Genomic DNA, 14,076 nt, shown 5'->3' with positions numbered 1-14,076 from the left:
TTTAAGGCCTTGATTTCCTTGTTGATCTTTTGCTTCAATGATCTGTCCATTTCAGTGAGGGGAGTGTTAAAATCCCCTACTATTATTGTATTCTTGTCGATGTGTTTCTTTGATTTTGTTATTAATTGGTTTATATAGTTGGCTGCTCCCACGTTAGGGGCATAGATATTTAAAATTGTTAGATCTTCTTGTTGGACAGTTCCTTTGAGTATGATATAGTGTCCTTCCTCATCTCTTATTATAGTCTTTGGCTTAAAATCTAATTGATCTGATATAAGGATTGCCACTCCTGCTTTCTTCTGATGTCCATTAGCATGGTAAATTCTTTTCCACCCCCTCACTTTAAACCTGGAGGTGTCTTCGGGTTTAAGATGAGTTTCTTGTAGGCAACATATAGATGGGTTTTGTTTTTTTATCCATTCTGATACCCTGTGTCTTTTGATTGGGGCATTTAGCCCATTCACATTCAGGGTAAGTATTGAGAGATATGAATTTAGTGCCATTGTATTGCCTGTAAGGTGACTGTTATTGTATATTGTCTCTGTTTCTTTCTGATCTACTACTTTGAGGGTCTCTCTTTGCTTAGAGGACCCCTTTCAATATTTCCTGTAGAGCTGGTTTGGTATTTGCAAATTCTTTCAGTTTTTGTTTGTCCTGGAAGCTTTTAATCTCTCCTTCTATTTTCAATGATAGCCTAGCTGGATATAGTATTCTTGGCTGCATGTTTTTAGTACTCATTTAGTACTCTGAATATATCATGCCAGCTCTTTCTGGCCTGCCAGGTCTCTGTGGATAAGTCTGCTGCCAATCGAATATTTTTACCATTGTACGTTACAGACTTCTTTTCCCGGGCTGCTTTCAGGATCTTTTCTTTGTCACTAAGACTTGTAAATTTTACTATTAGGTGACGGGGTGTGGACCTATTCTTATTGATTTTGAGGGGGGTTCTCTGAACCTCTTGAATTTTGATGCTTGTTCCCTTTGCCATATTGGGGAAATTCTCTCCAATAATTCTCTCCAATATACCTTCTGCTCCCCTCTCTGTTTCCTCTTCTTCTGGAATCCCAATTATTCTAATGTTGTTTCATCTTATGGTGTCACTTATCTCTCGAATTCTCCCCTCGTGGTCCTGTAGCTGTTTGTCCCTCTTTTGCTCAGCTTCTTTATTCTCTGTCATTTGGTCTTCTATATCACTAATTCTTTCTTCTGCCTCATTTATCCTAGCAGTGAGAGCCTCCATTTTTGATTGCACCTCATTAATAGCTTTTTTGATTTCAACTTGGTTAGATTTTAGTTCTTTTATTTCTCCAGAAAGGGCTTTTATATCTCCCGAGAGGGTTGCTTTAATATCTTCCATGCCTTTTTCAAGCCCGGCTAGAACCTTGAGAATCATCATTCTGAACTCTATATCTGACATATTACCAATGTCTGTATTGATTAGGTCCCTAGCCTTTGGTACTGCCTCTTGTTCTTTTTTTTGTTGTGAATTTTTCCGCCTTGTCATTTTGTCCAGATAAGAGTTTATGAAGGAGCAAGTAAAATACTAAAAGGGTGGCAACAACCCCAGGAAAATATGCTTTAGCCAAATCAGAAGAGATCCCAAATTGTGAGGGGGGAGAAAGGGATAAAAAGGGGTTCAAAAAGAAAAAAAAAAGAAACTATTTAAAAAAAGAAAGCCGATAAAGAAAAAATATAAGAAGAGGAAAAATATATATATATATATTAGATAAACTATTTAAAAAACGTTAAAAAAGAAAACGGTAAAAGTTAAAAAAAATTTAGCAGAAGAAGAGAAAAAGAAAAAAAAATTGAAAAAGGAAAAAAAATTAAATTAACTGCAAGGCTAAAAAATCATGGGGAGAAAGCCATGAGTTCCGTGCTTTGCTTTCTTCTCCTCTGGAATTCCGCCGCTCTCCTTGGTATTGAAACTGCACTCCTCGGTAGGTGAACTTGGTCCTGGCTGGGTTTCCCGTTGATCTTCTCGGGGAGGGGCCTGTTGTAGTGATTCTCAAGCGTCTTTGCCCCAGGCGGAGTTGCACCGCCCTTACCCGGGGCCGGGCTGAGTAATCCGCTTGGGTTTGCTTTTGGGAGCTTTTGTTCCCTGAGCGCTTTCCGTAGAGTTCCGGAGGACGGGAATGAAGATGACGGCCTCCCGGTCTCCAGCCCTGAGGAGCCAAGAGCCCGGGGCCCCACTCCTCAGTGTGCCCTCAGAGAACAGCGCCCAATGACTCCCGTCACCCTGGCCTCCAGCCGCGCTCCGAGCTGACCGAGCCTGTGACCGGTTCAAGGCAACCCCGAGCTGAGAGTCACTCCTCAGCTCTGTCTCTGTAGCCGGCTTCCCCGTTCTAATACTTGTAAGCTCTGAGACAATCAGACACCCCCGATCCTTCTGCGACCCTGTGGGACCTGAGGCCGCGCTGACCCCGCCTGGGCTTCACCCCAGTTAAGCCTCTGGAGCGATGTCCCTCAGCGGAACAGACTTTTAAAAGTCCTGATTTTGCTCCGTTGCTCCGCTGCTCGCCGGGAGCCGGCCCCTCCCCCCGCGGTCTATCTTCCCGTCGCTTTGGATTCACTTCTCCGCCAGTCCTACCTTTCAGATAGTGGTTGATTTTCTGTTTCTAGAATTGCTGTTTTTCTTCTCTTCAATCTCCCGTTGGATTTGTAGGTGTTTGCAATGCTTAGATAAGCTATTTAGCTGATCTCCCGCTACCCGAAGTAGTCTCAGCCTGCTACTTCTCCGCCATCTTGACTCCTCCCCCCAATATTTCTTTTATTTTTAATAATGTTGTAAAACAGTCCATACACATTGCAGCCTCTGGCATTCCTACTCTTCCATGAATACTAAAGATTTTAAATTCTGTACTATTCGACTGGCATTTCTTAACATGTGTGACCACATTATACTTTTTTTTTTTGTACATGTAAGTCCAGCATAGAATCATTTTCCCACAAATTTAAGGGAACATGTTGGATTTTTGACTTTTTCCTCCTCATGCCAAGTTTACCTTCTTTAAGCACCTTTTTTGAGGGGAAGATGATCATCTTTCTAAAGATTATTACAAAAGTTCTAATTTCTTAAAAAAGAATACCGCAAAGATAAGGTGACCTTTGTCATTGCTGATGGAAGAAGGGTTGTTGGAGTCTTACTTTGTTTTTTAGTTCTCAGGTCTGCGTCATACAGTTTTCCTCTCTTCGTCCCTGTGATCAGCCTCTTAGCTTCTCTCTAGGTGTAGGAATGACCATGAGTGACATGAGATGGTCAGGGCCAGGACCTTGCCTATGACTGATCTTGAAGCTCCATTTGGAGAGAAAATTCCCTGTTTTCTCTTCTTTACAACCCTGGAAATAGATGGGTTTCTGTACTCAATATTTTGGATATTACAAAGGTGATGTGTTCTTTATCCCGTATATTGCTTCTGTCCCACAGAAGTTGGGAGCAGCATCTCATAGCCAAGGAAAACTAATTGATGTTCACACAAAGTGGGAGAAATGAAGACTGCAGCAACTTTTTATCAGTTCAGATCAGAATAACATCTCTAAGCAAGTCTTGGCATCAAGTTGATTAAAAAAAAAAAAAGCAGAGAGGATTATGGGCCTGGATGGTGAGTCGGTGTCAGCTAAGGAGGAGTGCTGGTAGAGTTGGCTGGAGGCTTGCTAAAGTCCCCAGATCACCTTCTTGGTGCTACAACAGCTAGTGGTCCCCTCACTCTCGTCTGTGATGGTCTTTGCAAGTAGCCAAATTTGTTTCTATCATACATAAAAGAACATGAGCTTATTCAATGGAAATCTCTATTTTTATTCATTAGAATTTCTTCCTACACCTTCTAATATCCAATGGGATAGTTTACTTCCTTTTTTTGTGTATTTTAGTATTGTAACTGAATACATTTTATACTTCCTTATAGCCTGTTATGCTAATACTCTACGCAATGTGTACACATGATGCTCAACACATTTTTGTTGGATTAATTAATTTTTAAAATCCTGTCTTTGTTACTCATAGACAGTAATTTACTGTCTTTTATGTTTTGAAAGAATTCTACCCAACTATCGGTGTATGAGGAATATTTCTTAATAATGACGTCTGCCTCTGACACATTCACACTCCCTCAGTGCCTCTTCTCTCAAATGTGGCTCTGGTTCTCTGGCTCTCCAGAACACAGTACATAAAATGGAATCCTGGCTCCGCTCCTAAGCAGCAGTGAGATCTTGGGTAAATTATTTATCCTCATTGTGCCTCCGTTCCCTCATGTGTAAAATAGAAATACTGGTGTCTATCTCGTAAAGATAAATGAGTCTAAAACAGCCGGGAAGTTACTGGCACATAGCAAACCCTCAATAAATATTTGCTATCATTCCTTTTTTAAAGAATATAATTAGTAAAAGACTTCACTACAATTTAGTGTGTAATTAGCATTCACACATTACAGGTCAAGGTTTACTGGCTATCTAGTAAGTCAGAAGTAATACTGAACCACTGAAGCCTGCAATTATGGGGAAGAAAACAGGGATGGTGACATGTACAAATCAGTTACTTTTTCCTTAGCTTTCTTTGGTCCTCTCCACTTTTGTTCTGGAAAGTAACAATTTGTAAATCGGATTTCAGGTTTTCATTACCATTTTCTATAAACCTGGGTCACCATGAATACGTAAGATTTAAGAAATCAACGAAGAATTGTAAAATGCACCTGGATTCTAGTTGTCCTTTCCACCCCAAATCCTGCCTGAAACCTGGTGATTTTACAGCCTGTGGGCTGCCAATGTCTTCTTGTTGCCTCTTAACTTCCTGTGTCTGTTTTACCAGAGCCACTCCCATCCTTAGCCTGTGTTCAGCAGAACTGTGCTGCCCCTTGCATCTGAACATTGGGGAATCCAGCATTTAACCCTTTGTCTCATTGCAACTGGCCCATCTCTCAGCTCTCACCCTCATTTATGACCACAAACAAACTCTTGGGTCCCATCAAGACCCAATTCTTTGGCATGGCTTTCCTCCCAGTCCATCTTGCTCCTCCAGTCTTCAATTCCTTCCTCTAATCAATCCCGATCCATTTTGACCACTCTTGATAATATTATCAGTGTCCTTGCCTTCTATTCCTTCTATAAACCAGAAACACTCCAACTTTAGATGAACCCTATTACTTTTCTGGCCCTCTTGTGAACGTGTACTGCTTAGAGAAAATCATAACAACAAAAGAACTGGTGGCATTTTAGCTTCACCCGGGGCCTCCACACAGTTCAGCAGGTCCACACTCTTCCCCCAGGGCTGCACTACCCCGCCCCCTGTCCCCACAGGGGTGGTTTAAAATTTCCACCAACCCCCTCAAGTTCCTCATCTGACCATTCTGACCTTGAGCTCAATAGACAGAGTTAGCTTCAACTTAACAGAGAATACTCAAGCCTAGTCAAGAATTTTCTAGTTTTTTCTTCAAAGTTATCCTTGTGTACAAACTTACTTCTCACTCAGTCTACCCTTAATATCTTTCTCTTCTGTCTCAGTAGAGACTGTGTCTTTCTATATGTTGGATTCTATGCCAGGTATCTTGCTAATTATCCACTTAAACCTTCTATCAGTGCTCCTTTCTCTCATCTCCCCCCTTGCTCTTAATATATAAAAATAAATACTTCAAGACTCTCACTAAAAGAAACACAAACACAAGAAGGAAACATCCATCTCCACATACTCTTCTTATCTACATTTGCTGTCTCAATTTTTGCATTTCCCATTAATTCACTAACTATATTAGTTCACTAGGGCTTCCATAACAAAGTATCACAGACTGAGTGGTTCAAACAACAGAAATTTATTTTCTCACAATTTGAGAGGCTAGAAATCTGAGATCAGGTTTCTTCTGAGGCATCTCTCCTTGGCTTATAGATGCCATTTTTCCTGTATCTCCACAGCCTCTTCCCTCTGCTCTGAGTTATAACCTCCTCTTTTAAAAAGGCACCAGTTGTGTTGGGTTAGAGTTCATTTTAATGACCTCATTTTAATTTAATTAACTCTTTCATGATTGTATCTCCAAATATAGTCATATTCTGAGGTACATGGGCTTCAGACTTACATACATGAATTTGGGAGGAACACAGTACAGTGCACAACACCAAATCTCTATTACCTTTTGCCAAAGTCCATCTTGAAGTTTCTTTTGAGTTCCCTTTACTTAGGACAGCCCTAAGACCTATAGGTCTCACCAGAGTTCCTACTTTGCCTTGTTTCACTAGTCTCTGTCTACATATTCTGCTTGGGTTGAGTTCATTCCCTTCTGTGGCTTCAGTTTTCACCTCTAACCTGATGGTTTACGAATACTCTATTTCCAGCCCATGTGTCCCTGTGAGCTGGATAATATATAGCTAATTGTATCAGGCATCACACAGTTAACATACCCAAAGCTGATATCCACTCTTATACCCAGTTCCCTGACTCTTCCTCTTGAATTTTTCACTTAAATGGATACAGTGAAACAATGAAATAATATCTTCCTAATCACTAAATTCAAAATATGGGAATCATCCTAATGACTTCCTCTATAGACACATCTCCCTCGAAGCCTACAATATCCAATCAATCTCCAAGTTCCATTATTTTGTAATGTATCCTAAATATGTCTCCTCTTCTCCATTTCCACTGCCATAGCCAGAGCTTTACACATCTTTCATTCCTCAGCGAAACTGCTATGAGAGTCTTCTTATCAGCTTCGGACTTCTAGTTTTGCTCAGTTTCAATTCATTCCACACACATCAGTATGAAGATAAATGATTAGCCTGATCTTAGCATTTTGCTGCTTAAATTTAGTGAGCGTTTCCCTGTAGCCAGCAGGATAATAGTCAATCTCTATTGTGGTAGGGAGAAAAAGGTCATTCCTGACCTGGTTTTTGATTACCACTCCCCCATCAGCTTTCTCTTCTGAGTTCTCTGTTTTGGTTAGATGCCCCACCTGCAAATTAATGTAACAGCCTCTGTTTTCCTTTCTGTTCTAGCATTTATTTTGCTATATCATATATATTCTAAGTCAAGTTTCTAGTTCTTTTATTTACTGTGGAATCCTGAGAAACTAACATTGTAAATTCTTTGCTTAAAAAAATGATTACTTAGGGGTGCCTGGATGGCTCAGTGGGTTAAAGTCTCTACCTTCGGGTCAGGTCATGATCCCAGAGTCCTGGGATCGAGCCCCACATCAGGCTCTCTGCTCGGCAGGGAGCCTGCCTCCCTTCCTCTCTCTCTGCCTGCCTCTCTGCCTACTTGTGATCTCTGTCTGTCAAATAAATGAATAAAATCTTTTAAAAAATGATTACTAAATTAATAAATAAGTGCATGCAGTATATTAACAATCTTTACTTTTTAAAAGATTTATTTATTTATTTTAGAGGTGGGGGGAGTGAGTCTGGGGGGATAGGGACAGAGAGAAAGGGAGAGAGAGAATCCCAAGCAGACTCCTGGCTGAGTGTGGAGCCCTATGCCAGGCTCAATCTCATGACCCCAAGAACATGACCCGAGCTGAAATCAGGAGTCAGCTTCTCAACTGACTGTGCCATCCAGGCTCCCCAACAATCTTTTTTTTTAAAGCTAATGTTCCTAATAAAGGCAAGAGCCCATAATCAAGTAAACGTAATTGTAACTGCCATAAAAGATGACAACAAAATGGAAAACAGAGGCTTAATTAGCATTCCAACTGTATTTCTACTGCCACGTGAATTCATTTAGAAGCCCCAGCAGAGTATAGATCAGGTTTATTATGTACTTGCTGGTTTGTTTATTGTATATTGATGTTTCCAAGGAACAATAAGCCTGGTCTTGTAGAAATTGCTATTTTGAAAGGAACTATGGTCTATGATAAACTAATATGAATTCAAATTTGGAGTCACAGGTAGAAATCAAATAATGAAGGTGCTCTTATGCCATATTAAGTACCTTGGACATGATCCTGAGCATGAGAAGGGAGACCCTGAGGACAGCAACATGGTCAAAGTTCATTTTAAATCTTTGTGTTTTGGGGATATGATTTCAAAAGGACAAGACCAGAGAGGTAACGGCAGAAGGAGGCTATTTCATGGTCCAAAAAGGGAATGAAGAAAGACTAAACTCTACTATAGTAGTAGAGACTAAAAGGAAGAAATGAAATCCAGCATTTTTTTTTTAATCTGGCATATTTAAGAACAAAGAGGTCACTAATGAATTGGTGACACTATACATTATGGTCAATTGACAGGTTCTAAATAAAAACTCCCTGGGTTTAAATTCTGCTAAATTCCTCCACTTATCCGTGGGACATTAGGCAACTTATTTATTTTCCAAAATCTCAGTTTATCATACAGTGGGGTGGCAATAATACATACTGCGTAAGATTTTGAAAAGGTTAAATGTGTTAATAAGTGCAAAGTGCTTAGAACAACGTCTAGCCATAACAAAGGATACTCATCATGGATGTAGAGTATGGAGACGGAAAGTCAAAGACACTCCCACTGGAAGACAGACCATCAAAAAAAGACCTTGGAAGTCAGGGAGGGAGGAATCTTCCAAAAGAAGTGTCAAAGTCAAGTCCAAGAAGAAGACAATGATTTGAATTTTGGTAATTTTGAATGCAAAGGTCTATGTGACATCTAGATGAAGAGATCCTGCAAAAAGTATGTTATATAGATGTGTGGGGAGAAAGAAGGATCTGAAATGGAGGCAGTTTAAGAAGCATCAATATATGGATGACCATTAGAATCTTGAGAATCCTTGAGATCATCAAAGAAGTGTACAATGAGAAAGAAAAGAACATCGAGAATGAAACCTAGAGCACATTAACATTTCAGATACAAACACAGAAAATGATCTCTTGAAGATAATGGAGAAGAACCATATTTGTTACCTATTACTAAATTTAAAATTACCCCAAAATTTAGTAGCTAAAATGTTGGGAGTGTATGGGTGGCTTCTCTCTGTACCATGGCCAAGGGTGGCTGATGAGATGGCAGTCAATCTACTCTTTCCAGGTTCCTTCTCTCAATTAGTGAGACATGTATTTAATAATCATAATAAGTAATGCATGTTTTTATTATCTATCTGTACAAAGTCTTAGTCGCATCTTTAACAGTTTTTCCTTTTTACCTTCTATTTCCAGTTGCTCTCCCACCTTCTTCTTTTCAATTTGAACTCTGAAATATTTATTGGTTATATTCTATCTCTTCCACTCCCAGTTCCAGAAATAATGTTTCTTTCTTTTCAAGAAGCATCAGTTGCATAAATCTTTAAAAAGGACAGGTTGAGTTGACCCCTATAATATGCATGGCCTTCTGGAACATGCAAGCCCCTTTGTCCCTCTCTCAAATTTGATCTTCTCCATGTCTGCTTATTTGGGTTTTCATAAAGAAATTTGCTTCTATCCTTGCATCATTGGCCTCTCTTCAAAGATTTTTTGCTCTTTCTTCATGATGATTCCCAGTATTGGTCCATCTCTGACTGTCTGTCATTGAACTGAGCCCTCTTTTTGGACTGACCCCATCTTTGCTGTTTCAGACTCTACTCACTACTATTATCCTAGCAGAGTCAGACAGGACCATCCAACAGCTTCCTAATGGAACCCTGACCAATGTTCTCTTACACCTGCCAACAATTCTCCACACTGCTAAACTGATCTCTGCCAAGGCCTCTTTCTTCTTAGCCATGTCAGGAATAAATGCAGGTGCTTACAAATTACACCACACTTATCCTGCAGCCAATTAGCACACAGGAAGCTAAGATGAGCTTGGCCTTCCAGGAGAGTCAAGGAGTACTTTTCTGGTGACATTTTGTTCAGCTCTGTCCCTTTCCAGCTTTGAAGATTGAGTAGAATTGTCTTCAGTGGCTCCTATTAGAGTGGGCAGTTAGGTTCTAACGGGATACTTAGAAGTTAGCAACAAGGAAGTCATGGCCCACTGTCAGGAAGTTCAGGGGCCTATCTTGCTGCACTCCACAAGAAGCCAGAGCAAACCAGACAGGCCCAAGATGGCAAGTGCCATGACAGGAAACCCCTGACAAAATTAGGAAGAAAAAGTGCAAATCCCTGCTTCCCAACCCAATAAATATTCTACCCCCTAGTTAACAGCTGTCAATAAAAGATAGAAACCCAAGTGTGCAAAGCTCTCACTCAAGCTCACCTTGCTTTCCTATCTTGAGAGTGTACTTTTCACTGTAATAAACTTTCCCACTTACGATGCTCATCCACTGTGCTGAGTGTCTGTCCTTGAGTTCTTTTCCGAGTCATGACCAAGAACCTTCAGGGACTCATTCAGGATGGGCTGGTCGAGGCCCTAGAGCCCAGAGTCTCACCAGTTCACCCAGCAACGCTTCCACTATCCTTAGATCTCAAAGCAACAGAAATCCTATTCATTTTTCAAGGCCAAGTTCAAGGCAATCTTTTCCATGAATCCTTTATTTTACTAGCCAGAATTTGTCAAGCCCTCTTTGGCAGGGTAGCATAAGAATTAACAGCTAATCCCTAGAATAAGACTTTCTGGGTTTCAAAGCTAGCTGTGTGAGCTTGGACAAATTTCCTAACCTATTTTCTTATTGGTAAAATGCAGATAGTTACAGAAATTATATTAACCTTTCTGCTTATTCTATGTAAACCACTTTTAACAGCCCCTGGCATAGAGTAGCACTCAGTAAATATTAGTTATTATTGTTAGCTATATTAAAGTTTATAAATTTTTGTTAGCATCTACTATAGGCCAGACACTTTACTAAGTGATAAGGCTATAGTGGTGTGTGGATAAGAAAGACATGTTCCCTGACTTTTTGGAGCTTACCATCAGAAATTCCATTAAATAAGCAATCATAAAAGAAAAGGTTTTTCATTTTGTTTTATTGTTAAAAATTTACTTATTATTTGAGAAAGAGAGAGCATGCAGGGGGTAGGGGCAAAGGGAGAGAGAATCTCAAGCTGACTGCACACTGAGTGGGGAGCTCAATATGGGGCTCAATCTCAGGACTGTGGAATCATGACCTAAGCCAAAACCAAGAGCTGGACACTTAACTAACTGCATCACCAGGCACCCTGCATTTTTTTTTAAATTTTAAGAGGCATGAGAGCTTATAGAAAATGGATTCATAGTCTATGGGATTAGGAAAGAACCCTTCAACCCTGAAGAAGTGATTTTTAAGCTAAGACTTGAAATTGGAATAGGAATTAACCAGGTCAAGCCATATAGTGTGTATATGTGAGAGAATGTGTTGTGTTAGGTTCTTGGGGCGGGGGGGAGGCAGATATCAGAGAACATTCCAGAAAGTAAAAGCAGCATAAAAGAGCTCTGTGGTGGGAAGAAGCACAGGCTCTGAAAATAAAAATTTAAAAAAAAAAATGTGTCTAAAGGGTTGGAATACAGTCAGGGAGAGATGAACTTGGAATAAGTCTAGTTTAGACTTGATCTTAAAGGCAGTGGGAAGACTGAAAGATTTTAAACAGGGAAGTGATGTGGTTAGGCTACTCAACCCTTTACATTGAGCACTTCTCCCAGCATGCCTAAATTTAATGAAAATTATATACATTTTAGTCATTCCCATTAGATGGGAACTTTAGCTTCCCTGTCTGAGTCTATGCAGGCCAGTATAATAAAATACCAGAAACAGGGTAGCTAAAAAAAAAAAAAAAAAAAACAGAAATTTATTTCTCACAATTCTGAAGATGAGAACATCCGAAGTTCTTGAAGTCAGAGATTAGAGTGCTTGTCTGGTTGAGTTAGGGCCCTCTTTTGGGCTACAGACTTCTTGCATCCTCATACAGTGGAAGGGGTTACAGAGCTCTGTGGGGTCACTTTTATGACAGCACTAACCTCATTCATGAAGCCTCCTCCCAAAGTTCCCCCTCTGCCCAACCATCACCACGGGCATTAGTATTTTAATGTATGGATTTTTGTGGAGGGACATAAACATTCAGACCATAGCATTCCCTGTGCAGAACTGTCCCCCAATGTACACTACGAATCCAATCTGTGCCACTGACTGTAGAGATAGGTGGCTCCTTCTCAGGCAAAACTTACAACATATTGCAGAGGACTTCCGGAAAGAGTTTAACCACTGAAATTGACAAACCTCCCACTGATGCCTGACAATTGTCAAGTTGACAAAGAATTCTTTAACTGAAAGTTTCAATTTTTAAGTAGGTTGTTTAGTTTGGGTATTTTTTTGTTTGTATGTTTTGTTTTGTTTTGTTTCCATGCAAGACATGGAAACAAAACAAAACAAGGGTTAAAAAAAAAAAAACAGTCAAAAAGTCTGAACATCACAAAAGATTATGCAAGGAAATATAAACCTGCTCCCATTCCAGATTTCCCTTTCACAGTTACCCTTCTCAAGGGCAAACACTTAGCTTTGTCGATTTTTCCAGTAATTCTGGGTGCACATAAAAACCTTTCTTAGCTTGCTTGCTTTCCTTTTCTTTCTTTTTTTAAATTTTTTTTATTTTTTTTTATTATTTATTTATGTGTATATATATGTACTAAGGGACAAGAGAGTGTAAAGGTTGAGAGTGCAGAGCTCAAGTCTTAACCTTTCTGCTTAAATTAATTAACATGTGTAAAATATTCAAAGCTGTGCTAGCCTTCAGTCAGGGTTGGCTTTATCATATCTTTCTTCCTTTCTTTTTTTACACAAATGGTAATATATTGTACATCTGTTAGGCAAATTGCTCTTTAATTATTAACAGATTAACATTTGAAAGCTTGCTCTGTTCTAAGCCTTTCATATATATTATCTCACTGCATTATCTCATAACAGCCTTTGGGCTGTGTGTGGTATTTCTTTTTCATAGACTAGGAATCAGACCCACAATGAGATTCCTGTGTCCTGTCCTCAGAGTCATGGAATCCCTATCAGAGCTCAGAGATGTCACTTGGGTGTTTCACTCTTAACTCCCTTGCTCAAATATCTTTCAAATAATTGCTTTTCTTTCATCTGTGTCTGTTTGGGTGGTTTTTTGTATGTTGTTTTTAACAGCATTTCATCATTCTCTTTTAGACCAAAGCCGATAAAAATTTCAGAACTGAAAGTTATGAAGAACAGATGGAGGTATTCAAAACCATTGTCCAAGAGACGACATCAAATATTAATGCAGGAGTAACTTTAAAATTCACACCTACTGAAGCAATTGAAAAGTATAAAGGTATGCCTGAAGAAGAAAACTCTCCTCACAAAAATTTTTTCCATCCTAAAGAAGTTGGGGGCAAACTTGGATTCAGATATTCCAAAAATGAGACTTACCAGCACTTACTCTCACGTTCTTCTCAAAAGGTAAGACCAAAGCTTAAAACAAAGGATATGATGGGATATTTTTCAAACTAACCAAACCCCTGTTTTAAGTTTAAGTGTTTGGAGCAAATAGAGTTCACTGAAGAGAGAGGAAAAAAAAAAATACTCAACAAATCCCCAAATGTGTGGCTAGGAGTTCAGGAAGAAGAATGCTAACTGCAGAAGAGGCCCATGGGATCTGTTGTAATATAAGGGGGTGAGATGTTTGATGGTGATGAACAGAAGAACAAGCGTATTAAGAATTCGGAGCACACTATTGGACTGAGATTGTGGTAATGGACTGTTGAATGTATACCATCTTCAGAATGACAATGAAGAATCAGACTGAGGAATCTGGGTAATTCATCACAATGCCTTACACTGATGACTGTTTACTTACTGGAAAGCATCTCTAAAGTAATGAGGCCATGAAATTGTTGTACACATTGCATATGACATTGGTCTGCTTACTTTGTAATCATACATTTAATTTAAGGCTTTTTTTAATATTTAAGTCAGATTTAGAATTTTGTTTCATCGCCTTTGAAATACAGAAAACACTTTCTGTCATCAGTATGATGCAGGTAAAACGTTCATTTTTCCTTTTCTGATAACACAGTCACATATTTAGATACCTTCTCCTCTTTTAAAAATAATAATAATTCACTTTTAGTACTTACGTTGTGCCTAATCATACAATTGTTTTGAATGGCTCTCTACCTTGTCTCTATGTTAATATGTTAATAATACCCATCCATATTATGCAGCTGGAAAATCCTTTAAATCATACAACAAATATTTAATGTGGCTTTCTTATGTGGCCAGGCACT

General features: G+C 39.3%; 1 protein-coding gene across 1 annotated transcript in view; it reads left to right on the top strand.

Moving 5' to 3' along the window:
- The window catches only part of C9 (complement C9), a 63,058-nt gene that overhangs the window by 30,525 nt on the left and 18,457 nt on the right, over positions 1–14,076 (top strand). The window contains exon 6 of the mRNA XM_047731131.1: positions 12,977–13,249. Within this exon, the coding sequence (XP_047587087.1) occupies positions 12,977–13,249 (273 nt within the window). The remainder of the gene's footprint in view (positions 1–12,976; positions 13,250–14,076) is intronic.

The sequence above is a fragment of the Lutra lutra genome, chromosome 5 (assembly GCF_902655055.1).
Source record: "Lutra lutra chromosome 5, mLutLut1.2, whole genome shotgun sequence".
Taxonomy (NCBI): Eukaryota; Metazoa; Chordata; class Mammalia; order Carnivora; family Mustelidae; genus Lutra; species Lutra lutra.
This window is presented reverse-complemented; position numbering and strand designations above follow the sequence as displayed.